Here is a 27,243-nt window from a genome sequence, read left to right on the forward strand (position 1 = left end):
CAGGGGTCATTTTGTTTGTTTTGGCGGAAAGTCTTGTCTTCTTTTTGGTGACGGAAAGATGTTTTGCCCGTTTTGTGGAACTCATTAGAGCCGGATTAGTCAGTTTTTGCTTTTTAGTGTGGACGATCTCTCGAACTTTTAAAGGACATCGATGAGACGGAAGGACCAGATATTCTCTTCCGGGTCACTTCCTGCATTTGGTACATCCCCTTACTGTCAAGAATCTGTCGTTTGTAAATTTGTCTCAGTGCTTTGTAAAAGTTTTTCAAATCTTTTAATTTTGTTTTCTAAAATGTAAAAATATTTTTCAAAATGTAAATTTGTCTCAAGCTTTGTTAAAGTGTTTAACACTTTGTAATTTTGTTTTGCACTTCCTAGCCATCGTAGCCATGCTTTCACAATCAGATGAAGCTAAAGAGAGCTATGAGCCACCGTCAGATTCACGAGGGACAAGAAGAAGAACAGCAGATAGACGTAGAAACGTGCAGGCATACTTTGAGTCATCTCTTAAGATTACATTGCAGCCGTGACGGCACGTTTCTTGACTGACCTGAAGCTCTTCAAACTTTTGCATCTACGACTCAGAACCTCCAAGGTTTTAAAATACCATGACTCCTTTCAAAGGTAAAAATAAACTCAATGTCTGACACCAGCCAAACATTATGAAACAGGAGAGAAGCATGAAGTACAGAAGAGGAGGTTTCTGTTCTAAAACATGTCCTGACCTCCTGCCAACCTGTCACACATACTACATGAGTCTCTGCAGGTCTGTACCTGCTGCACCATCAGCAGCTGCTCAGATTACTACTCAGAAAAATGCAAACAGCTGGGTGGGACTCCATATTCCTGCTGGGTATTTCTCTTACAAAAGCAACATTAGTGCACGAGTGTTCAAACAAACCTACAGGACGATAAGTAAGCACTGCAATCCTCTGAGGTTTAACAGATTAATGTTTCCACCTAAAGCCTTCAAGAACAAACGACTCGCCCTCTAATGGAGCTCTGCAGGCTTTTACGCTCTATTCTACATTTGCATGACTTAAACGCTCCTTTTATTTTTCCGGCCTTATGGTGGCAGATATGACCAGCGTTACACTGTGGGGACAGAACAAACTGTTCCCCGGTCTCTGAGTTAAACACACTGGTTATTATAGAGGGCTAACACATGACCTGCCTGTCAAACCCCGGGCACATAAGGCTCTGTGAACATCCCCCGCTGGCGACCTTTATTTACCGCCACCCACACATCTCTCACTTTCATCCTTTTCACCTCCATCTTCATGCCTTTCTACTGTATTCCTGCGTCTGTCGTTTCAAGCTGCCGTCACCTCTTTTCTATCTCTGTCTCTCTCCAGGTAACAATCGTCTCACAAATAACATTTAGAGATGCACGTTGTCTCCACAAACAGCTCGCATACTGCCGGAGCATCTTCAAGGTTTCCACTGTGAGAGTGCTGCAGCACACATCATCCACCATGACATACTTTACTGATTCTGCTGATTCAAATGTGTCATATCCCTAGAATCTGTACAAGCTACGATTAAAGATGATACGAGTCATCAAACCATAACACCGGATGAAAGTAAATGAGGTCAAAAGTAAAATAAAAACATGAGTCTGACATGTTAGTTATCAAATTGTGATTTTTAAAGACACCAAACTTATCGATCCAAAACAATTCTTAATATAGAACAATGAGAATAATCTTTCTAAACCCTCCAGATTTTCATTTTGGGCACCAGTGGCCTAGTGGTTGGTTTGTGTGCCCAATGTGTGGAGGCTTGCAGCTCCTGTTCAGATCTGACCTGTGACTCCTTTCCCGTCTCTCTCTCCCTGTGTATATGGTTCTGACTCTATCCACTGTCCTGTGTGTCTAATAAAGGCATAAAAAGGCCAAAAACAAATCTTTCTAAAATTCACTTAAAAGAGAAAATTACAAATGCATTTTGATAGTTTCGTTCAGGCCGCAGCCATTTCATTTCTTCTACTGTAGCTGTCATAGTTTCTATTCTGAATCAATACTCAACACAGTCTCAAGCCTCCAGATTGCAGAAGCAACCTGTACAATCTCAGGACAATCTAAACCACAGGTAACCAACAAAGAATATAAATAAATGAATGTAGAGCTTCAAAATGAAAGAGTCTTGGCTTTGTGTGCAAACATAATCCCAAAGAATAAATCTAGTTATATCAGCGCACATCTGCCTTCAAATTGCCTATACCGATAGTAACTGGATTTGCTTATATTGGCTGATATTATCAGCTGGAGGATTAATCGATCTGGCTCTAAGGGCGAGGGGTGTCATGCACCAAAGGGGGACCCAGCAGAACAAAGTTTGGGAACCACTTCTCTAGCTGCTTTTACTTCAGAACAGTTTAAACAATGATCTCCTTCAGAGGCCTACAAGAGGTCTGTCTTCAAAGGTTACCTGTATGGCCCTCTCATAAATAAAACAATCAATCCTGTCCACTTTACTGTTTTCAACGCGTGCGTTTATGTCCCTGTCAGAAAAAAAAGAGACAACTTGAAACCAAACGATTGACAGATGAAAAGACAGGCCTTAAAAATACAAACAAAACAGAGTACAAGTTTGTAATTTCACGCTCATTTTGATTTGATAAACTCTTCTTTGCCTCGATGCATCAGAACAGAAAGAACTCCAACTCCGACTGGATGACACGATGACGGTTTACCAAAGCAGGCCGCCGGAGCCTCCAGGCTCAGTCTGAGCACTCACTGAGAAAATTAGATCTCATTTGGATTCTGGCAGCTTCACGAGTTCAAACTGATCCCGATGAACCTGTTGTATCTAATACATCCTGGTCTCTAATATCATCATGGGATCTAGTCCAGTGGCACATTTATTGCACCATTACAATACCACTGGTGGACCCAGACTCAAGCCACACGAGGGTTTGGGGAGCCTCTGATTGAAGACTTTTTACCAGACTGTGACAGAGTTTTTTTTTTTTTTTTGTAGGTTACAGTTTCTATTTGTTGGAAAAGTTGCAATTCGGAGAAGCAGATCCAAAGTATCTGCTTTAATGCTTTCATACGGATGGATGATTCTTTTAAGTACAGACATGAAATCATGAGATAAAGAGGGTATTGTTTGCAACACGGGTCCCCTGCAGAAATAAATATGTGCCACCCTAACCACTAGACCACCAGCAAGATCCACATAGTGTTTTATTTTGCAAAAACAATCCAACATGACTGGCTCGCCCTGCAGCAGCATTTCTAACCGAAGCATTCTTTGATCTCATTGTTTACAGAAAACAATTCCTCGTTCTAACAGAAACTACAAGTGACCATTCCCACTCCCTGAGGGACGCCTTTCTGCAGAAACAAAATGCAGTTTTAATGACTCATGTGAACACACAAATGAACCAGATATTGTAGCGTCTATGTGGACGCTGCGTCCGACTGCCCTCATTTGAATCCTCTCACATTTTATGTCCTCCCCTGACCCACTGATGATGGAAACTCTGAGGTCAAACGTCAGTAACATGTTTCCCAGCAGAATATCTCCATTCTTCACAATGAGGTTTTTGTTTTCCACTCTTATGTTCCAGTCTCTTTTCAACATGGCTCTGCACAGTCACATTTCCAAAACCAGCATCTGTTGATTCTTCAGAGAAAAAGACAATTTATCTGTCTGTTTTCGAGCCGCAGCGCCTCTATGATTTAATCTTATTCACAGAATGGAAAATACTCAAATCACACCTAATGATGGTGAGCTTGTAGACTGAGTACTCGGAGTGAGGGCGTCAGGACTACTGTATGTTCAAGGACTTTGGTGGAAGGTTTTTAAAAAGCACATCCGAAAGTGTTAAACCATCTCCCAACCGACTACAACTCAAGCAAACCTTAGTGGAAAAAATCAGCTTGATTGCAACACTTTTTCTTTGTGTGTGAACTCAAATCAATGCAGATGGGAAAAGTTTGAGATTTAGCTTTGATACTTTGGCGTTTAGTCAGATGAATCTATTCACATTTTTCAAACGTGTACAAATCTCAGGGACATTTTCAGAATGAGGTGAAGCGGAAATTTAAACCCTGACTCTGAAATAGAATGCCGATACAGATAATCGGCCAGACTTTAATTACTGAAAAAACAGTCGGGCAGATCATCAGTCGATCCTGAATCCTGTGAGTGCTGCGCGGCCAGTGGTGCATGAACACTTTTCAACACTTCGCAGACTGTCCTGAAACCTTCCAGGAATATTCAGGAATGCATGTGTGAAACGATCTTCAGTCTGACATTCAGGATCCTTTAACCTCCGTTTTGGTCCCCACCAGCTCATATGTAGTGCGTAGTTCTGTAACTGCTTCGAAGCGCTCAACAGAGGTAGCAAAACTGGAAAACCGTCTGCTGCTTTTGACCCCACATACACTGCATGATCCACTGTTATATGATCCACTGTTAGTGAAGTTAATCATTGATTAATTCACTTTTTAATCAACTTCTTTAACATTATGCTAACTCCTTGATTGTAGCATTTTCTTAACTCCTGCATCAAACATCACCTGAAGGAGCCCCGCCAGGAAACTGATATTTAATTACAATCATACTAGATTAATGAAGAACTCAATTAAACTAGAAAGGTCAGGAATATTCCACCCTGCAACTGTATCCCACCATTCAAAACAAACAGCCCTCAGTTAGCATTATCTGATTACAGATGTTTGACTTCTAGCTGCAGCTGTTTCGTCATGTCTGGGTGTCGTTGAGGTCGTGGTCTACCCCTTTTCTCTCCGATAGTGAATTTCTTCTGACCTCTTTTTTTAGGTTTAACCCGAGTCAAAACCTTCATGACTTCATCTCGGCTAGCTGTATTTTCTCTCTCTTTTAGGTCAAGCCCCTTCTCTGATTGCCAAATAAAACATTTTGCTGAGGCAGACTGGAGCTCATCATCCATGATGTCATTTTCTTGTTCCACTTGTTTTTCCTCAGCAGAGCACACAGTCCGAATCTTGGACCAGTTTACCGTCCTGTATGAAGCAGTTTGTGGGTGTTTGGTCATGTAAACAAGGCTGTTAGTGCAGGAGATTTAAAGTCACTCCTTACAGATCTCGAGTGTTCTCAACTCTAAACCGACTTCCCCCTGGTGTCTCGTTTATTCGATGGTCAGATAAAGATCTTGTATTCTGACCCGCCACATGTTCCACCAATCTCTGCCATGAGCTCCAGAGGATGTGTTCTTCAGGTGTGAGTCACAGCCAGACAGGAAAAGTAAAGTTTGTTTAATGAGTCAACTTGTTGGCATGCGGTCTGTGCTGCATAGAGGTGACTCTGTTACCGACTTTCATCAAATCTAACCTCAGTCTAGTCTTTGTTGCAGGCTTTAAATACACATCTGTGGATGAACTGGTAATAAAATGTTCTTACTTGTTGCAAAAAAAAAACAACATAAAAGATTTTTGGTGTTTGAAATGAAACATGTTTTGATTTCAAACTCTTATCAAAAACGGACTCAAGTTAAAGAGGGGTTCTGGTATTCTAAACTCTCTGCCCTAATAGTTAAGGAGTATTTAACCATTTTCACCAAGCACTCCTGAAAATATCTTGAGATAAAGGCTGAGCGAAGAATTCGTGTGCGATCAGCCATACGGCTCCTACTGAAAAAAATGAAGGGTTTATTCAGAAGTTATCTGCCGGTTTGAAAGACCAAATGTGTTGGAATGACTTCAGTACATTGCTTCAGCCAGCAGCTGTTTAACAAGCTGAAACTGCTGCATGAAGACAACTGATCAAAGTACGTCCTCTGAGAGTTCTTTCTTCTTTTCACTGACAGACTCAGATTATTATTCTAAGCGTCTGTGTCTGCAAAAGGGTTCCTTTCTGCAATGTTGACACTTTTTTTTATTGACTTAAGTTGTTTTCCCTCGACTAGAAATATCTATAAGTCACCAGCCTCCATTGTCACAATGGCAGAAAGATTCAAGCTGCTGATGCTGACAAGCTGAGAAGTTTTGATTTTCACGGTTTGAAGTAGGTCAGTTATAAATGTTTGTGTGTATGCAAACCAATATTTGTGTAACACGCATTAACACAACAAACGGACCCTTCAAGGCAGCGATGATCAGCAACACACATGTTCTACAGATGAGAAGAGACACCTTAAGGTTTGAGAGTTACATGTTTCTCTAAAACCTGCAAACAGTCAGTTCCACCCTCTTTCCAAAGCCACCGATCTCCCCTGACAAAGACAGTATTTGACCAATTTGATAACGAAAAACAAGTCTGTTTCCAATTTAACGCTGCCGTGCAAATGTGGCCCTAATCTACAAAAGCAATTCCAAAACTTTTTGTTTTTTTGCATTTCAGTCATTTTTTACCCTGAAATTGTCCTGTAAGTCTTTAAGTCAAAAGTTTAATTAGCAACACTGTCCTCAAAGCACACACACTGAAGGGCCATGTTCAGATGCCAAACTTGCATTAGATCATCACTGTAATCTATTTCAGTCAATGGGATTAAAGGGGAAAGTGATCACACTATCAGCCTCAGTGATATGTGCATGTGTGTGTGTTGCTAAGTGTGTGTAGAGCACATTCTATTTTCTATTCTGCAGGAACACGCTCCGTCCTGCAATGTGCATAACAACACATCGCTGCACTTAGAAAGCTTTATATTCATTTGTGCATTAATATTCATCTTAAGTTTTGACCTTGATGTGGAAACTTGACCCGGGATGTTTGCAAAGCAGAAACATGGAAACATTTGGAGCACAGTGGACGATGTTCAGAGACGGTACAGAGTGATCTAAAACTTCTTCTCCCTCTGAACTCTCACCTGTGATTGGTCTAAAATCCCTCATGCAGATCACTTTGACAGATGTATGACAGGGAGGAAACAAAAGCAGCAGAGAATATAATCCAGAGATGGAGGAGGTGTGTGTGTGTAATCACTGACTTCAGCACGAGACCCAGATTATAAATCCTGGATTACACAAACAAGCACACAAAAAACACAAATCCAGCCTTGGCTTTGGACCTGTTTCTGGTTTCTGTCAGTCCGGCCTGAAGCGTCCTGCGTGCAGGGGCTAAATTTATGACATCATATCATCGTCATGCTGTACGTACATCAGGCCGGGCAGTACAGGAAAATATTATAAAGCTTAATTAACCTTTAGAATGACTACATTCATATAATCGCTAATTCTCTTGTCGTTACTTCTAATGTGATTAATGTCTCAAATGAACGCATTAATTTTCATATCGCATTAATCTCATGTTATTTTTGTCCCTTCAGGCTCACTGTAGATAGTCGTCCTCAGTGTCTCCCTGTAGTCTCAGTGATGTAAAAGAAGGACTTTGAATGTCTCATTTCACTTTAACAAACTCTCAGACAGCTCAGCTGACGAGTCCAAAGTAATATCCACCTGATGACATCACACATTGACCTTATGACATCACACATTGACCTTTGTCACCGTTCACTTTGAGCTGTTTTATTTTCGATCCCTAACAAGCAGAGTCAGGTTTTCTGGAACAACTTCACCAACTACCAAGGTGCATGGACAGTGAAAGGTTTGAAGAGGTCAAGAAGTTCCAGCAGCCTTTGAAGATCAACTTTATAACCTTTATTAGACCGACACGTTTTGGCTTGTAGCTTTAATCAGGGTTCTCCATTGTCCTCTGTCGGTCTAATAAAGTGAATAAAGTTAATCTAAATACTACAAGTGTTGCTGGAGCTTTTTGACTTCTTGACCCCTGTGTGTGACAGCCCTATTTCTTCTTTTTTTCTTTTCTTCGTTTTTTTGGGTCCATTTTGGCCTTTATTGGATAGGACATCTGAAGAGAGTTGGGAGGAGAGAGAGTGGGGGATGACATGCAGCAAAGAGCCAAGGCCGGATTCGAATCCACAGCTGCCGCGATGAGGACTTCAGCTTCTACACATGGGCTGCGACATAACCACCAGGCCACCGGCGCCCCAACAGCCCTACTTCTGATGCTAAAAAAAACAACAACTCTTTTGTGACGATGTAATGAATCAATATCTGTTTATGTTGATAGTGGTGAGAGAGAGAGAGAGCTGGCATCGATGGGCGAGCTACACTGACTTTTAATTAGAGAGACAGCAGCACACTACGGTGTCTCTTTATGAGCTCATGTCAAGAGAAAAAGTCTGTTTGTGTTTTCAGAATTCAGACAATCCGTCCAGACATGGACATTCAGCTCTCATATGTTGTTGTTTTTTTTAGGATTTGTCAGTCTCAGAAAATGTTTTTACAGCGAGGCTATGGAAAAAGAAGTGACTCTCTCACACTCAGCGTCACTGTAGGTGAGACAGACGAGGGAAGGGTGGACGTACATCCTCGAGAAGTGACCTGACGTGTGACTGAGTCCTTGTCCTCCTCGTGTAACCCTCTCTCTGTCTCAGTAACAGAACCCTGTGTGCAGCACGGCGCCTCCTGCTGCGTCTGAGCACGCCCGCACTAGTTTCACCAGCCCGGGTGGTGTAAAATGGCCTGATTTGATTGGTCAAGACTTCACATATGATAGCAGGATAATTATGATGTCATGACATCAAACCGCCCTTAAGGTCCGCCCATAACGCCAGCCCCATTATGAACACAAAGGAGTTAAAGATTCCTTTGCTGACTGATGGAGCGACCTGTTTAAAACCATTAAAGTGAAGACAATTAAAATGAATGAGTATGTAGCAGGAGTGTAGTGACCATTTAGGAACAGGTTCCAATGAAGACCTCGTCCTTCATGTCCAAACAGGAAACAGCTTCAGGATGGGCGCTGACTCAGGAGTCGCTGTTGTGAGTCGTGTTAGACGGGCTGTGTATTCAAATAACTTTGAGGACTTTACTGTTAGATCGACGGGTTTATTTTCACGCACGTCTTCAAACGAGTTTTTCTTTGTCTCGTTTGTTCAACAGGTCGTCACCTGTGGCACCAATTTACATTTAATGAGCGTTGAACTTGAATCACGCACGCAGAGACAACAGAGAATAAAGTTACATTCACACGCACACGCACATTTCTCATCTCTCGTAGCTCATTGAGTCAGTTTATAGAACTGAGTCACCCTCAAGTGGAGGCGTTTAATCCGTGACACAACCCTAATTATCTTCCACTGCAGCTGCCGTGATTGTTGACGGGGGGAAAAAAAGAATCAAGACTGTTTTAAAAGTCTGAATACGGGTACATTTCTGAATGATAAGTTAAAACCTCTGGAGGAATGAGACACAGAAGGAGTTAAGAATGCAGAATTGACCATAAATTAAACACTGTTTAAGGTTGCTTTGAGTCATTTTTAGGCTCACAGTCACACCATCACTGTTGGTTGTCAGCAGGTACAGTAAGTCAACACAGACTTCCCCTCTCCCCAGCAACGTTTCCCAGCTCTTCCTGGGGGACTCTGAGGCGTTCCCAGGCCATATGGGATATATAATCCCTCCAGCGAGCTCTGGGTCTTTCCTGGGTCTCCTCCCCGTTGGGCGTGCCCGGAAAACCTCCAAAGGGAGGCCTCCAGGAGGATCCTAATCAGACGCCCGAACTACCTCAACTCGCTCCTTTTGATAAGAAGGAGTAGCGGCTCTACTCCGAGCTTCTCACCCCTCTGACCTCTGAGGCTCAGACACCCTCCAGAGGACACTCCGCTTGTATCCACGATCATATTCTTTCAGTCACTACTCAAAGCTCATGAACACAGGTGAGGGTTGGAACAAAGATCGACAGGTAAATCGAGAGCTTTGCCTTCAGGCTCAGCACAATGGTTTTGTAAAACGCTCGCATTACTGCTGACGCTGAGCCAATCCGCCTGTCAATCTCACGATTCATCCTTCCATCATTCATGAACAAGACCAGCAGATACTTAAACTCTTCCAGCTCCCAAAAAAAAAAAGTTTTTCATTCCAACTGGAGTTGGAAAACGGCTACAAGCTTCAACTCCGTCGAACACTAAACTGTTCTGAACGGGAGCCTCCAGGCGACGTCTGTTGTCGTCTCTGAACTGAACAGATTATGAGACGTGATGATCCAAATGGCTTGTCACTCCTTCTGAACGAACTCTCTGGAGACACTCTGATAAAACTACATGCTCCGGTCCCCTTTTGTGTGTTTCCAAGCGAGCCAGAGGAATCCCTGAATGTCAGAGGAACCTCAGCATGAGAAAACCTGCTGAGCCTGTGCAAAGTGACCATCTGTGCTGGAGGTTTCTCTTCTCGAAGCTCAATATTTATGAGTGAAATGAAAACAAAGCCAAGAACGATCCAGAGCCAATTCTTAACGGAGACTGAGGCTGGAAGCAAACACCAGAGCTGAAGCCAAAAACAGAGAGAGATACGGTATGTTTTAAACATTAAATCAGCTGCTTCCCTGCTTGAATTTAACTAAATTCATGATCCATGTTTCTGTTAGATATGGTTAGGATGAGTCAATATCAGGTTCAGCAGAAAACCTTAGAAGACAACGCTGACTTTTTGTTTTATCTGGCTTAAGTCGGCAGAATTTCAGCTTCTATCGCAGGTTTAAAAATATAGTCATAACCATTTCATGGGCTTCTGTTCACTTAAAATAATGTTTACCTCATTCAAAATCTAAAATTCAAAGATCAGTTTCATTCATTGGCTGACAAGAGAACGATGCCCTGAAACTGAATCATTTTTCTTTTTCATAAAATGTTGGCGTTCAGATGAAAACATTGCGATAACACGCGATCTGGCAATGTGACATTCTAATCAAACAAAAGCTCCATGCACACATACTCTTCCTTCCACAGAGTGGTGAGGTGAAACCAAGCGGCATCCTCCACTGTTGAAAAATGAAGCTGATGTTTGTGTTAGTGTAAAATCCTGCAGTTCCTCAAGTGTCCACTAGAGGCTGGCTGCAGAAGCACAGGAAGTCACATACACACCCATTCTAAAAAGCCTGTTTTCACAGCAGAGATGAACATGTTTACAGCCTGGTTCAAAAAACAAATAGGTGTGATTAGCTCATGTCTTGATCGGCACACACTATAAGGGGGGTGAATGTTTTGATGACTCATCAGTTTTGATTTGATGAAGGATAAGAGTTATTCACAATAAAGCTGACCTGATTGACAGGCGGGCGCAGGGTAACGGTTTGTCAGGAGGCTTAAACCAAAAGAACAGCACCTAATGTAACCCTGACCTGATGGAGATGCTCGCTGAAAAGTCAGGTGATCAGCTGAGTTATAGCTCGTCCTAAAGGAGACGGGAGCATCAGTGCCAAATATCACGGCACACAACATCTGTTCCAAATTTCAAAGTCATTTAACTAATTAAAGTCAAGAGTTTTAACACTAAATTAAAAAAATGTCAACCTGTTAGGAGCACTAAAGGAAATCAACAGGTAACTAAATGTCAAAGCATCCAAAACTTAGCGAGACATTTAATCTGGAACAAAGTGATGAAACATCAAGAGAGGATTAATGACGTAAAGATATCTATGACCTATTTTCCTCCTCTTCAACCAGTGTAAATAAGTCTCAGAGCTCCCCAAAACATGTCTGTGAAGTTTCTTGTTTTAAATCCACTCTGATCCTGTATTTGATCATGTCTATAAACCCCTCTATTTCAGCCCTGCTCAGAACAGGCTGTTTCTGTGTCTGTACCTTTAAATATGTAAATGAGCTGTGTCTGACCACACCCCCGCTCTGGAAGGGCTTGGGTGTCTCGGTCTTTCTCGCTCCTATTGTTTACGGTGAGAAGACAGACTCAGAGGGCAGAACACACACCTAGCTGTGGGAGTGTCACCCACCTGGGGGGAGGGGTTACTGCCCTTTGTGATGTCATGAAGGCCTGCCTGTGCGGCCCGACCTGAGCCCTAATGATGTATTTAAAAACTAAGCTCTGCCCGGCCCTAGCCGGAGGTTGGGCCTCTCGACCTCTATCGCACATTTTTCTCATATCATGCAGGCCTATTAGAAAAGGTGTGTTATTCCAACAGTCTGGTTTCAATCCCTCTGAGATAACTCCAGCAAACTGATGACACAATCATTATTTACTACAGCAGAAACCCCCTGACGCTGTTTAAACAACATGAGGTTAGAGTGAGAAAAAAGGCTCTGTGGACGTTATTAACTCTCAGCATGTGTGAGGTCGTTCAAACGCTGAGTTGTAATGGTCTCATTAAATCCTGTTAATGTGGCACAGTGTGTTTAACACATTTAACAAGGAGCCTTCATCAAGTGCTCAAGTTTTTATTGTTATGCTTCGACCAAACAGAAAACATAAATGAGATGATCAATCTAGAAGAGCATCGTTCAGGTGGTGCACATAAAATATATCAGAGATCAAATATATCCTGTGTAAATGCGTCTCTGAGTCATGATTGTCTAACAAAGACGTTAACTTTGGTATCAGTTTATCAGTTAATGCCATTACTAATTCACTGAAGTTCAAATTAACGTTAACATTGTCTGTCGGGGTTGTCACCATGACAAGAACAACCTGTTTTATATTTCAAGGGCAGATCCATTGAGGAAGCTCCCATCATGCACCTGCTTGTAGACAGAACATGAATCCATTATACAGACGAGGGAGGGTGTCGAGAAGAGATCTGGGAGTACATCTCCCGCAGGTCATGGTCATGTACATACACTCACACCTTCTCTCTGCATAAACAAGTGCTGAACACAAAGATCAGAGCCAGGAAGAATATCCCCCTCCCTCCGCTGCTTCATAACAAGTGAAGAGGACGGACAGAGAGGAAGGTAGAGGAGCACCAGGGAGTCTGACCTCCCGCTCTCAGGATGGGTTTATTAAGTCGGAGGAGAGCACCGCTGTCTCCAGATTGTCTGACAGACAAAGAGGCTCTAATTAAAGCAGCCAGCCCGTCCCTCAAGTGCTCGCCCTACTTGGCTAAATGAGGATTTAGAGTAAAGCCCGGAGGGGATACTCCACTTTATCGCCGTGTCTCAAAGAGATGGGAGGAGACGCCACCTGAGGGGACGACACAGATGAAAGACGAAAGTGATGAGCGTCTGAGAGTGAAAGGTGTTCAGACCAAAAGTGAAGGGAATATTTGTCCTGCAATCACAACTCATTTAAGTCTTAGTTGGTTAGACACAAACCCTCCTGGCTTCACGACGGCGTCCACACGGCTTGGTGTATTTCAACACCTTCTACAGGAAATGTTTGGATTAGCTTTTTACAGCGACTTCCAGTTCCTCATGCTAGCCAGTAGCCAGTTTGATGACCTGTTGAACAGAATTTGTGCACTGGATACCTCTGACATCACACTGATCACACATGAAATGTTGAGATGTATGCACAGCAGTTTCAGTCTCAGATAAAGTTATTGTTCCGCGCTTTGTTTGCAAAAAAACATAGGCTGCAGGAATAACTACGTCATGATGCAGATTTAGAATAAATATGATTTGATGCTCGCCTCACAGCGAGGAGGAAAACAACATACTGCTGTATCAATATTCTGTTCCACCCCACATTTAGGCCGTTTTATTACCAAATATGTAAAAAGAAAACAGAGCCCGGCTTTATAAACACAAGAATTACCCTCAGAAAGACTTACACACGAACCATTTTTAATTCAAAGTTTCCGCAATTTCCTTCAAACAAGCTCTCGAGCTGAGTCGAATCGACAGACAGGGAAAGTGTCCCCCTTCTTTATTTCCTTTCTTCTTCATCAAACAAAAGGCTCAACTGCAAAGAGGCAGACACTAATCCACAGAAATCCTCGCAGCGTTATTATTCCAGCAGAAAGGACACAATGCAGCTTATCAGTATTGATGAGGGGCCTCCTGTGGGCTTTGATTGAGCGCCTGATAGCCGACAAATCAGCTTAACATCCTCTGTATCTCATCATCAGACTGTCCATACCTGCCTCCTGCAGCCTCTCGGCCCAGCTTTACAGGCACACTCTGAAGGATTGGATCTAAAATAAGAGATTCAATAACATATAGGAGGAGTGGTATGCTGTATTTCCTCACACTTTTCATCTGATGACCTGTGCAGCGTGTGTGTCTATCGTTCCATGCATATTTCATTCTCCCTGTCTTATCTCATTTCAGGTACCTTCCTCCTCAGTGTAAAGACAGTCAGTCTGAGCTGCAGTGGAAATAACATTCATTGAAAGCGAAAGGACTAGAGTGATAAGTCTTTTTTCCTGCCAGTTGATTGATGAGGAAATTAGGCGGGCAGAGATGGAAATAAAAAAAATAAAAAAGGTCTGCCAGAGAAGCGGGAAGTCCTCTGCTCCCGCTGATAGTTGCTCTCTCACGCGGCAGCCTGATTTCTGTGTTTCATGCTCCCTCGCATCGCTCTAATGAGATATTTTTAGCCTGCCGCGAGCAGCTGTGCATCGCTTACAAGAAGAGGGAGTCTGGACGGATTCAAAACAGATACACAATCACTAACTGTCACGGCATCACTGCTAAGATGGCAGGAAGTTCAACGCCCCAAGAGTTTCTTTTTGAAGTGTTCGATTAGGCTCAAAGCAGCTCTGGAGCTTTTTGTCTTTCCTGACTCAATCACAGAGGATTCAACACACTCGTGTTTTACACTCATTTGAAGACACACATAAAAAAATAACAAGAAAACAAGAAAACTCCATCTGTTCTCCCCTTAGAGCACGGGGAACAAGAGAGGTTTTCAGCAGAGAGTCTCAGTTTTCAGTGCAGAAATGTTGACAGCTTTCCGCTTAGTTGAACATACGGTAATGTCGTCAACGACAGGAAATAAAAGGGCTGGCTTTCAAATATTTATACTTGTAGATGTTATTGTGAAACAACCTCGCACTGAAGCACGTCTGATGCATTATCTGCCCGATATTCTCAGCCAATCAGGGTCCAGGGTTGACATGGGCTCCCCAGGTGCAACAAAAAACAGTCAGTAAACACAAACAACACATTTCCAGGTGCTGAGTCGTAAAACAAAAACAAACAGATATGATGCACAAAGACTCACAACACTATGGCTCCAAAATATGTACTTATTCATGCATATAGCAAATAAATGAGTACATCTTTTGTCTGCTCCACTTTTCAGAAAATGTGTGCTCAAACAGGCCGTTTGGAGATTTTCCCTTCATGACATCACAAAGGGCAGTAGCCCCTCCCCCAGGTGGGTGACACTCCCACAGCTAGGTGTTTGTTCTGCCTTCTGAGTCTGCCTTCTCACCGTAAACAATAGAAAAAGAGGATTTTCTGGCACAAACTTCACCAACTAACAAGGTGCATGAAGAGTGAAATGCTTAGAAGAGGTCAAAATGCTCCAGGAACACTTGAAGTAAGAAGATCAACTTTATCAACAATTTAGACCATAAACAATAGAACATGGAGCAAGAAAGACCGAGCCACCCGAGACCTTCCAGAGAGGAGGCGTGGTCAGACACAGCTCATTTACATATTTAAAGCTACAGACACAGAAACAGCCTGTTCTGAGCAGGGCTGAAATAGAGGGGTTTATAGACATGATCAAATACAGGATCAGAGTGGATTTAGAACAAGAAACTTCACACACATGTTTTGAGGAGCTCTGAGACTTATTTAAACTGGTTGAAGAGGAGGAGAATATGTCACCTTTAAAGCAAAAAATCCTTGAACAGTAAGTGTTCCTTCTTAGAAGAATGATTCATAACCCTGACATCCCTTTAGGTAGGCTGTAAAATCTTGTTTTATGCATGGTGGGATTCCTTAATGAATAATTGCATGAGGCTAAAATGTTGTAAAATATTAAGTGCAGTCAGGCCGCAGTCCTTGAAGGGAGTAATTAGGATCAGAGGACACTTGAGAGAGACAGACCACTTAAACGATGACAGAGACGCAAGGACGATCTCTGAGGGAGTTTTCTGAGTCATCTCATCAGCTCGCCGGTCATACAAGAAGACACAGGCCATGTGGGTCAGAAAAGACCGGCGGCTGAGCTGTGATACAAAGAGGGAACACTCACAGATACCATTTAGAGTCCACACCCGCACGCACACACGCACGCACACTCCGATGGCGAGCTCTTTTGAGGCACACTCCAGGCATGTGTGTGTTTACAGAGGACTATGGCAGAAAGTATTTAGGTACTGCTTGGGCTTATCCATGTTGATAAACTATTCGTTTTCACTATAGAGAACAAGACAGACGCCTGAAACAACAAGAAGCAAGTGAAGCAAAATCTGTCTGCTCACTATCTTACATGAAGGCAGGATATCGGGAGGGGCTGCCAGCCAAGCTGCAAACAAACCTTCCTAACTAACCTTGTGCCCTGCACTAAATTTTAAATATAGCATTACTAATTCAACAAACACAGTTCATCCAATGTATTTCTGCAGACATCAGAAGAGGCTGCAAGCTGAGCTGCTGCATGCTCTTTTCTAACATCTTGTTTTTTCATGTTAGGATTCCTTCAGTAATACTCATTCTCATGAATTATCTGCAGAGGCAAACACAGACCCAGTGATTTAACCCAGTCATGTTTCTTTAATGCTCCTCAGTGAGCCGTGTTGATGCTAACTTTATCTCAGCTTGTGGCTCTCTTCACATTCATATTTTTTAGCAAGTGAAAAAGTCTTGAAAACAACCAGGACCTTAAAAATGATGCTGACATGTCATGAAACGTAAAGGTAGTTTACAGGAGATGTTTTCCTGAAGCGCATTAAAGCTTACAACTGCAGACTGAATATATTTTTTGTTGGACAAATCCGCGATCTGGAAACAGGATTTTTATAGAATTTATGTCAAACTTCTGGAGAACATTGAACAGAGAAGAAGGCTTTACGAGTACATACTCTGCTTCTCAGGAGCTGTTTTCACATGATGCACTCCTGAACATTTCTAGAAGACTGCCCCTGAAATCCTCCCGACCTGTTTGTTCACACATGCACCTCACAGCGGGAGAATATCCCTGTCAGACGGGAGGGGGGGCGGGGGGTCTCCTGAGGTAAGACGTGATGTAAAAAGCACGACTTGGAAGTGGCACCAGAGTGCTCTATAAGACACTATAACAAGAATATTTGCCTTTCTATCAATGCTACGTGTAGTTGAACAGAATCTCAGTGTGAACTAAAGAGTGGAGAAGAACATACTGGAGAACAGGAAACATAATGCAGCAGGTTCATTAGAGCACGGAGATGGTAGAGGTGGCGTGCAGACAGTCTATGGTCGTGCAGAGATCACAGGGAATAAACGTCACCACCCCCTCTCACTGGCCCCTCCCACTCGCTCCAGGTGAATTCTCCTGATTATATCCTGCTGTGTTCTCACATCAGATCACTCTGACTTTCTGCAGAATAAATACGAGGAGGCTGGAGGAGAAACTCTGGGTGAAGTCTGAGTGAAAAACGGGTCTGTTTGAGTCGACACATAGAGCTCACCTGGAAAACTTCAGGACTTTTTCAGGACTTTTGTGCAGGTGTGAACAAGGATCATGTGGACTTTTGCATCAAAACACTGCAAAGAGTACAAAAGTGTGTTCTGTGTTTGTGCTTTAAGGAAACACATCTCCATGTAAGGCTGGGTTGGTTGGTTTGTTCTCATCACTATCCTGTATTCAGATGGTTTGATTGCCAGGCTGTAGGTACAGCTGACTGAGTCTGAAATAATCTGCAGGTTTAAGAGGTCAGGTCATCAACTCTGCCACCGGCTTACAGCTGACTTTAAAAACACTTTGCTCCAGCATGTTGAGCCACAGTTTGGTTAAGTTTTCAACTGAATTAAGAGAACATACAGCGCTCCAAAAAAAGCCTTCTTTAAACCAAAAACATGATACGACTGTTCATTGTTTGGCTAAATGTGTCTAAGCCAAGTGATTCACAAACACTGACATCATCATGCTGTGACACAATTAACATCAGCGAGACCGTAACATACTTCAACGCCTAAAGACTATATTTAGCCCTCCATCTCTTTTGTTTCCATGGGAATGAAGAGTTCACAGTGAGCGGCCGGGGCCTCGGGTATTTTCCAGAAGCTGAAAAAGAGAAAAAAAACCTGACAGAACGGGCCTGTCTCTTGAACCATAGCGGGCTTTTCCACAGCATGGTGGGTTTGTCAAGTGATCATTTCCACTCGGCCGAGTCCAAGCATCACTGGGTCTGTGTTCAACCGCTGCCCTAGTTTCACTCCATGCATACGAGGCCGGTGCTGTCAGAACACAGCAGCTCTCGGCCCACGACATCTGGATAATGTTTGACATGCTCTGTACTCGCACAAGTCGTTGTTTTCAAGGAAATGTTTTGATAAGTCATTGAAATGGCGTTTAAAGTTTACATGCAAAAAATAAAAGTTGTTATATGTTTGAAAGCCAATCTGGGAAGACATCCGCTTTTTCATCTAGTAAAATGATGTAAGACATAAATCAAGATTTTTCTGAGCCCAAACAGATGACATGTTTCCTCTAATAAAAAAGGTACGATCTGTCCTATCTGACGGAAATGATAAAGTGAGCTTATGATCAGACATTAAGGAAACATGTTATGTTGAAGTGCTGGCTTCTCTGACAACAATGCAGCAGCCAGTATGTCCTCCTTCTAACTTTAGATTCTGGTCCTGAATGCTCTGGATTTGTTTGGACCAGAGAAGGTAGGCGGTTTTAAGACACCCCCACAGACACCCCCACACGGCCGTTTTGGACGCCCCTCGGTTTGCCAGATATGAGAGCAGTTATCAGGTCAACAGGTGTTGCAGTGATGGAAGCGGGCAAGAGAAGTGGTTCAGATAGAAGTGATTGTACCCGACCTAAAAAGCCTCTGCATGTTTCTAATAAGCTCCACGAGCAGAAACGTGCTCAAACTAGGATCAATATTGGAGATGCTTTTGAAAAATGGAGAGAGGTTAGAACACAGAAAGGTTTACAGACTGATGCAGAGCTGGATAAACACTGAAGCTTCAGTGTTCACCACATGGTGACCTGTGAGAGCATCAACTCTAGAGAGGAGGGGGCGGGGGGAGACAGCTCTCTTTGATGTTTTTGAATTTTGTCTGCAGTAGCCATTTTAAACACTAGGGGTCAGAGTTACATACTGCTCCTTTAATTATACCAAATCATTTGAAACTTACTGCAAAGTTCACCACCAAATCCTGGTTAGTTCAGCAACACAGTTGTACTCATGTCTAACTTTTTGTAGCTAAGTCCCAGCTAAACAAAACATGTGTCTCATTGGATCTTGCTTTATCCAGTTTACCCTTTCTTTTTTCTCCCCTTCTTGGGTGTTCCCCTCTAAACACTTTGATATGTGCACTGGATGGCGGTTTTCCGTTTGTCTATGTATATTGTATCTTTCCCTAAAAATTAAACCATAAGAAAATATTGATTTATAATCAATAGCCCACTTTCCACATACCCCCGTGTGCAGGCGTGACCTCATTATTAGCTTTCATTAAAAATTATTCAGACTGTAAACTGAGAGTACATGCCATCACAAACACTTCCTGCTGTTGTATTTTAATGTTCAGCTGTAGTACAGTCACGTCGACGTTCCCGTCAGCACACACTCAGTGTTTGGAGTGAAGCCACATGAAACGTCTCTGATGGGATGAAGCTTCCTGTTTAGGATTCTCCTCACGCAGCAGCAGCAGAGCTGGCTGTGACTCCGGGGTTTCCCTCCGCTGAACGTGACCTTCAGTTCAGCCCGCCTGCTTTCATATCATCAGTTGCTGTGACAGCACACTGCACCACTGTATCTGTGAGCCTGCAGGCACGACCAGTCTGAACAGCTGTCACATGAAAACACTGTAAACCTCGTCGCATGTCTGTATCCTGTTTTTGAGTGACAGTGACGCTTTTTGATTTTGACCACTAATTGTGAGCTCAGTCGTGACCACGTGGTTAACCAGTTGAAGGTGGTGACCACACAGCTGCGAGGTCACACCTGCACAAAAGTCCTGAAAAAAGTTTTCTGAGTGAGCGTCATGTGTGAACACAAACAGCTAAATGTTTCTCTGCACGCCACCTCTACCATCTCCGTGCTCTAATGAACCTGCTGCATTATGTTTCCTGTTCTCCAGTATGTTCTTCTCCACTCTTTAGTTCACACTGAGTACATATAGAATATAAAGATAAATATTGTCATGTCTTACCTCAGGAGACCCCCTAACCCCCCTCCCTCAAGGATAGTCTCCCACTGTGAGGTGCATGTGTGAATAAACCAGAACAGGAAGATTTCAGGGGCAGACATCCTGAAATTTTCAGGAGCGCATCTGTGAAAAGGACTTTCTGATGATACGTTGAAAAATGAAAAAATAAAATGAAATGATTTTGGGAAAGAAAGTGTCAGAAAACGGTGCTTATAATCCGTCATTGAAGAAGAAACTAGACTTTCCTGTGATCAGTAGATTTGGTGTAGATATACAGTTTGGGTTCGACCATTTTAACTTTTATTTGATCTTCCAAATAAGTTTGTCAGTCTTGTTGGTTTGGTTAAAATGAATTGGAGTGTGTTACCAAACCTAATTTTAAACCTTGAATGGAACTAAATTCATTTGATCATTTAAGGACTGATGGCCAAAAGTATGAAAGTAGGACACAACAAGCCGGTGTGTGTGTGTGTGTGTGTGTGTGTGTGTCTTTATTTCAGAGGTACCTTTGTAGACTAGAAAACAAAAAAAACTCCAGGGAAACCTTGAATAACAAATCATCAATAAAACTTTTTTTCTTGCTTACTTAAAAGTTGTCTTTCAGTTCATACAAACACCAGAGCAACAATGACAAAGACCACTCTCACAGCCACACACACAAACACACACACACACACACACACACACACACAACCTCTGCTTCATCTCACGTTTCCATTTCACCCTCATTTTCTCCTTCAGGTGAGAGCGGCTCGCTCTGCGGAGGCATTCAGCCAGAGCAATCCCAGTGTGGAATCAATCATGGACTCCCCTCTCTAAACATCTGCCCTCCTCCCTATCTCTCTCTCTCTTTCATCGCTCACCTCTGCAGGAACAGCAACAATAATTACACCCTGAAACCATCAGCCTTCTCTTTCAAGCGTCCGCATGAGGACCGGCCATGAAAAGGTATATTGTAAAAAGAAAGATGAATATTCGTCTTTCCTTTTTTAGTTTAATTTGTTCTCTGTGCTGCTGTGAGGAAAGCCCCCGCTTCCCCCATGAGACGCCAACATCTGTCACCGTCGCTGTGTGCCTTTTCAAGCCAATCTCCTTCTGTTTTTTGGTTCATTTTGTTGTGCGTCATGCACTCTGGCGTCAGCCCGTTAGGGTTTCATGCGAGGATCGATCAGGGGCACGACGTCGAGGCGGGGGCCGGCGCTGCACAGATAATGATGGAGCGAAAAAAAAACAGGCACAGAGAGGATGATAAAAAGAATGTGTGTGCTCGCTTGGTGATTAAATGCACACACACACACAAAAATAAAAAGAATGTCACTACTCAAATCTGCGAGTGCGTTGCCTTCACCGACTCTTGTTTGAATGTAAAAGACAGCGCTGTGAGTCATGTACAGCTCATCGTGAGTGTGAGGCTGCGGTTCATGAGTCACAAAAAGGAGCCGCTGGCCTCCTTCATGTTGGTGCCACTTTGACGGATAAGACTACCACAGGTGGAAAGTGAAAGTGAATTTAAACCTGCGGCTGAACGTGACCCACTGCTGCAGACGTGGGCGTGCGAGGCGCGGGAACACATGTACAGTGAAAGAGAGGAAGTCGGTTAAATAAGGAACATCTTTATGAATCTCAGATCCTGTCCCAGTGCGACCTGCTGCCCTCGTCCTCAAAAAGAGTTAACAAAGCAGCATGTGGATGTGTGTTAGTGAGGTTAAAGGTCAAGGTTAAGGAGCGTGGACTCACCTCTGGCAGACAGCTTCTTGGTGTTGATTATTTTGGCGGCGTATTCCTGCCCCGTGGAGATCTTCATGCAGCGTCTCACCACAGAGAAAGCTCCCCTGCAGAACAGTTAACACATTTGTTTGGCAAGATTTCCCAACATATGCAGCAGGCAGCAGCACATAAATCATGAAGTCTTTGAGTGGTAATAAAAGTCACTCCTCAAACAAGCAGGCTTGTAATCACACTAAACGTATGAATCATCGTCCATTAGTGGCACATTACCGCTGCTGTACGACCATGATGCTGAGGACTACACAGTCTGTTACCGTGCTCGCTGTGTTACATTAGAGGATCACAGAGACGTGAACTCGTGCTGTGACTTGACCGACAGACATGACAGGCTACACGGTGGTACCCGATCAATCATCACGACCAACGTGATGACGTAAAAAGGGAAAAGGGGCGGGGCTAGACCACACCCGGAAAGAAGACTGTGAACAAAACAAAACAACTGTGGTTTCCAGAGATCGACAAACTCTTCTTTCGCTTTGCCATTTTGTTTGTTAACGCTTGTGACTTTGGCGCATCTCTGTGCTCTCATTGGTTGATGTAACTAATGTGATGTAACACATCGTAAAAGGCAGGGGGGGGGGAATTTCTGTCGGGAGGTTGTGAGGCGTCCGAGATGAGGTGTTGACTGTCGTTCACTGTGACACACTACACGGGATAAAGCGATGGATTTTTGTGCTTTCGAGAGTCGTAAATCAGGGAGAGAGAGAGTGGGGAATGACATGCGGGAAAGGAGCCACAGGTGGGATTCGAACCTGGGCCGCCTGCTTGGAGGACAACAGCCTCCATAAAAGAGGCAAAATAAAAAAACGATGAAGACTTCCTCGAGCTTGCAGCTGCAGAAACAAGGCTGTAATGGCTGCCATAAAAACCTGCTGACAGAACAATCCAAAGTCATATTGTGTGACACAAAGACAAAAAGACTACACCATCAAGGCAGTCGTAGATCATAGTCTGTAGATATTAATGGACAAAGCCTGAGTGACGTCACTCGTCTGTTCCTGCAGGGGGCGCTGGAGTCCCATTGATGGCGGTCTCCATGCTGGAAATGCTGTCTCAGTCTAACTTTCAGTCAATTTAACCACAGACTGAGAGCTGCAGCTGAGGCGGGTTTTAAACCTCCTGACAAACCGTTACACCGCGCCCACCTGTCAATCAGGTCAGCTACAGTGTGCAGTACAGTGTGTGTCGATTGAGACATGAGCTAATCACACCTATTAGTTTTTTTGAACCAGGCTGTAAACATGTTAATCTCTGCTGTAAAAACAGGCTTTTTAGAATGGGTGTGTATGTGACTTCCTGTGCTTCTGCAGCCAGCCTCTAGTGGACACTCCAGGAACTGCAGGATTTTACACTTCAACATCAGCTTAATTTTTCAACACTGGAAGTTGCTGCTTGTGGTAAATTTGTCTCCAAAATTTTAAATTGCTGTTTTTGTGAATGAAGTCTGGTGGCTTTAAAGAGTGATGAAACGTTGCTCATTAACTTACAGTGTTATCTCTGCAGGGATCCTTTCTGTGATTTAGTCAGACGAATAACATACAGATCACGTTACCAAACTCACAGGTGATGAGATTTACTTTACGAAAAGGTTAAAAGTTAGACACACAGTGGTCAGGGTATCCCTCTCCATAGAATGCAAACAATTCACCCACACATCCTTCACTGAAGGGTTCACTTAAAATAGCCTCTCACTCTAAAAATATGCAGCTCAAACACCAAGTATCCAGATAATGACAAACACACAGTGACAATACAAGAGGTGTCATGGAGGTCTTCAGGGAGCTTACAGCACTGGATCAATTAGGTTAGCTACCTGGTACCCAAACGTACAAACCAGCTTTCTTTGGGAACATTCCTGAAAACAGAGTGTTGCAATGAATGATATCAGTGAAGGAGTTTAATCAGTGTGATTAATGACTTGTCGTAAGGTTCCTATCTGGGCAAAGTACAAGTCCATTGATTCATTCCCCACAATCGTTTGCTATCTGATACATTTGTGATTGATATTTACTCAAACCAGCAACAATGTGAAGACAGAAGCAAGGCAACAAAAAAAAGCTGAATGTGGAGCGAATTCATCGGTATAAACAGAAAACCTATTTTAGCAGAGTGTCAGAGTCTGCACACAGAATGGGAGGAGTAAAATTGTTATAAATGTGAATGAGGAGTGCACTACTAAGGAATTTTAACCCTTTGCATATTTCAAAAAGGGAGTAAACTTGTTCAAACACATCCCACATTAATGATATTTAGTTGCTAATAGACATCATGTTGCCAGAATGGAGTCTGAGAGGGGTTTCCCCACTTATCTGTGCAGCTTAATGACACTCACACCAAATTCCATACAGATAATCTCTTCTTCTGATTGCTTGGCACGTAGTCAGATGAATATGCTACCTGGAGCATAAATGATGACATCTGACAGTTTTACACGCCATACTTAAATATTCGGCATGCCTTCCGATGCCCTTTCCTTTAAAAGTGACACATTTTATGATGAGTAGCCTACATTAGGCATATTCGTCCTTTAAAATATCCCCAAATCACAGTTAAAACCACACCGGTAAGAGAGGTTCTCCTGCTGACCTGCTAATGACACTATCACCAAATTCCACGCACATTTCGGCTTGTTTTTACATGCCTGTCATTTAGCCAGAGGTCGATGCCAGCAGGAGCATGAATTATGACTGTAACAAAACACATGTTCGACTTAACTATTTGGCATGTTTTCCAATTGTCTCAGCCATTTTTTATTCAAAATATTCAACTTTTTTTTTTTAGCAGGAGGTAATGCATTATCTTCCAAACATCTCTCCATCTGATTTAGAGGGACGCTTCTGCGCAGCAAACCAAATTCAAGTCACATTTTGTCTTCTTTTCACTTGCCTGACTTGTATCCTTGGATACATGCCACCAAAAGCAGAATTTACAACTACTAACAAATGATCGTGTACATGTTAAACCTTCGGCATGATTTCCAAGGAATTGAGTCGTATTTATTTGAATGTATTCAACTTAATTTGGAGGCAATCTCTCCTGCAAGAATAGACGCTATGGGCGTTAACGCGCGGGGAGTGGCGATTCAAAAAGTTAAGACAAACAAAGCAGGATTTGAAGAGTTTAATAACGTCACTTAATCGTTTTTTAAGCCCTTGCTGTTCATTGAGAATCGAGCTTCAAGGACATGAAAAGATTTCTGAGTGAGAAGTCGCGAGACGCTCTGCCCACGCGCGCAAGGTATGAACAGGTAGGCGGAGGTCGCTCGCGCCTCGCGGAGTTCCCTACGCTGGATCTACTCAGTGATAGTGAAAGCACTTTCCCTGACTTATTACAGGTTAAAGGTTTAAAAAAAAAAAGGTCACTTACTTCCCCAGCTCCTCGTACAGCTGGTACTCATCGGTAAACCTCGTGCAGGTCGTTGAAGCCATGTTCAGGTGAGCGTGGAGACTTGGGAAACAGGAAAGCCTTTAATATTCTCCACAAATCCTTCCCTTGCTCTTCTGCGTGTCCCAAAGTGTCACTTGTGGGAAAAAAATAAAATGGAAAGCACAGTGATCAATGATTGAATGATGACTCCTCCTGGTTGCAGATCCCGGGTTTCCTCCTGGAGTTGACAGGGACGTCGCGACCTGCTGTTGTGTGTTGCTCTCTGTACTGACACTTTGGATTATTTGACCGCCGTCAAGTCAGAGTTTACATGCGACATCGCACATCCGGCGCCGACACTTCAAAATAAAAATCCAATTAACTCTTAACTTCTCAAATGAGACTCAATGTTTTAGTTTAAATTAAACGTTTAACATCTTTATTTCTTTGTGTCATTTTGAGAAAACAAACATCACACTACTGTCAAAGGGGGTTGGCCAGTAGGCGGCCCCTAAGGACTGACAAACTTTAAACCACTGCAGCCACCCAAAATGTGCAGATTGTGCAATGACAGGCTGATGAAGCAGCGGGAGCAATTTGGGGTTAAGTGTCTTGCCCAAGAACACATCAGACATGTTGCTGCAGGAGCTGGGGATTGAACTCTTGACCTTCAGATTGAGAGATGACCAACTCTACCAACTGAGCCACAGATTTTGGTTGAAACTGTATTTTCTGACAGAATTTTCTGTGCTCTGAAAAAGGAACAAAGAAAATCCGTCATCTGTAGCAGTTGTAAGAATGTTAAAACATTTATTTTATTTGACTGGATTCATAAGAAATACAGCAAGACTAAAACAAATATTGCAGTATCTTAATGAATCACTGATAATGAAACACTGCTCACTTTTAATTTGTATTTGTTTTTTTTAGCGGTTCTTCTTTGCTTTACAGTGTCGAGCTTTATAAACCTTTAATTTTATCAGCGCTTCCTTGTTGGACCTGCTGCAGGTTGGCGCCCTCTGCAGGCAGCGTGGTGGAACTACAACCATCCAAGTGTCTCGTTTGTAACTGCAGCTGAGACTGTAAAAACTTTAAGGAGCCTCTGAAGCTGACCAAAGGAGCCCACCACAGAGAGAGAGAGAGAGAGAGAGGGAGAGAGAGAGACAGAGAGAGGGAGAGAGAGAGAGAGAGAGAGAGGGAGAGAGAGAGACAGAGAGAGGGAGAGAGAGAGAGAGAGAAAGATAAAGAGCAGAGATATTTCTGCTTCTGTTGACGTGAACTGAACAGTAACGAGCAAACTTTAGAGACTTGTTGTTTCCCTGAAATTTTGAAAATAGAAACAGATCATTTCAGACCATAAAATCTAAAGTGACACTGTTTGTATAACTTCATTACCCAGAAACCATTGCACCACACGGCTTTTCTTTTTTCAGCTGCAGGTAAATAAAGGAAATACAATTAAAAGTAAATAAACTGACTTTGATCAAAAGTCTCCCTGCTGACTTCATTTCCAGAATTCAAGAGAAATACTGACGCTACAATGAGCTGACCTGCGATTTATTTTTAGGTTTCCGCTCCTTGACCTCTTCATTATTGTGCTCCTACCTCTTCCATGACCTTTGACCTCTTGCTTCAACTGCTCCGATGTTACAGATTTAGACTTTGTTTGTTTCAGCTGCCCGCCGAGAGCACAATTTAACCTTTACTTAATTTAATCTTGTGTTCCAGGGGTCAAAATGAACTTTCTCGCACTCACACAATGACACTCTTCTTTAAAGAAAGCACTATGGCAGCAAAGATCGGAGAATGCTGCTCCGAGACCGAGTGGGCCTGTAACTGTGACTCGTTCATTTCAAAATAAAACTCAAAACCCAGATTAGTTTAGCTAATTTATTCAACAAGAGAGTGAAATAATAATTCTAAACAAAAGTCCAACAGATGATGATAACGATGACGGTCTGCAGAAAGTGTTCAAACCCACTCGCCCTATTTGTCACAAATGAACAGGTCAAATAAGTGCAAATGACCATGATATCAAACCCATCAGGAGACGCTTGACAAAAGAGCAGATGAGATAATAT

The 27,243-nt window shown here is 42.9% G+C and overlaps 1 protein-coding gene across 32 annotated transcripts in view; it reads right to left on the minus strand.

Annotated features, from left to right (window-relative positions):
- camk2d1 (calcium/calmodulin-dependent protein kinase (CaM kinase) II delta 1) overlaps window positions 1-25,457 on the minus strand; it is a 77,127-nt gene extending 51,670 nt beyond the window's left edge. For 18 of the 32 annotated variants that reach the window (XM_065950181.1, XM_065950174.1, XM_065950170.1 and 15 more), the window contains exons 1-2: window positions 25,163-25,457; window positions 21,746-21,840 (exon numbers count right to left, since the gene is read on the minus strand). In XM_065950181.1, the coding sequence (XP_065806253.1) occupies window positions 21,746-21,840; window positions 25,163-25,224 (157 nt within the window). In that variant the 5' untranslated portion in view covers window positions 25,225-25,457. The remainder of the gene's footprint in view (window positions 1-21,745; window positions 21,841-25,162) is intronic. The other 14 variants (XM_065950189.1, XM_065950191.1, XM_065950180.1 and 11 more) reach the window with 1 other exon arrangement.
- Between the last annotated feature and the right edge of the window lie 1,786 nt (window positions 25,458-27,243).

Source organism: Labrus bergylta, chromosome 22, assembly GCF_963930695.1.
Source record: "Labrus bergylta chromosome 22, fLabBer1.1, whole genome shotgun sequence".
Classification (NCBI taxonomy): Eukaryota; Metazoa; Chordata; class Actinopteri; order Labriformes; family Labridae; genus Labrus; species Labrus bergylta.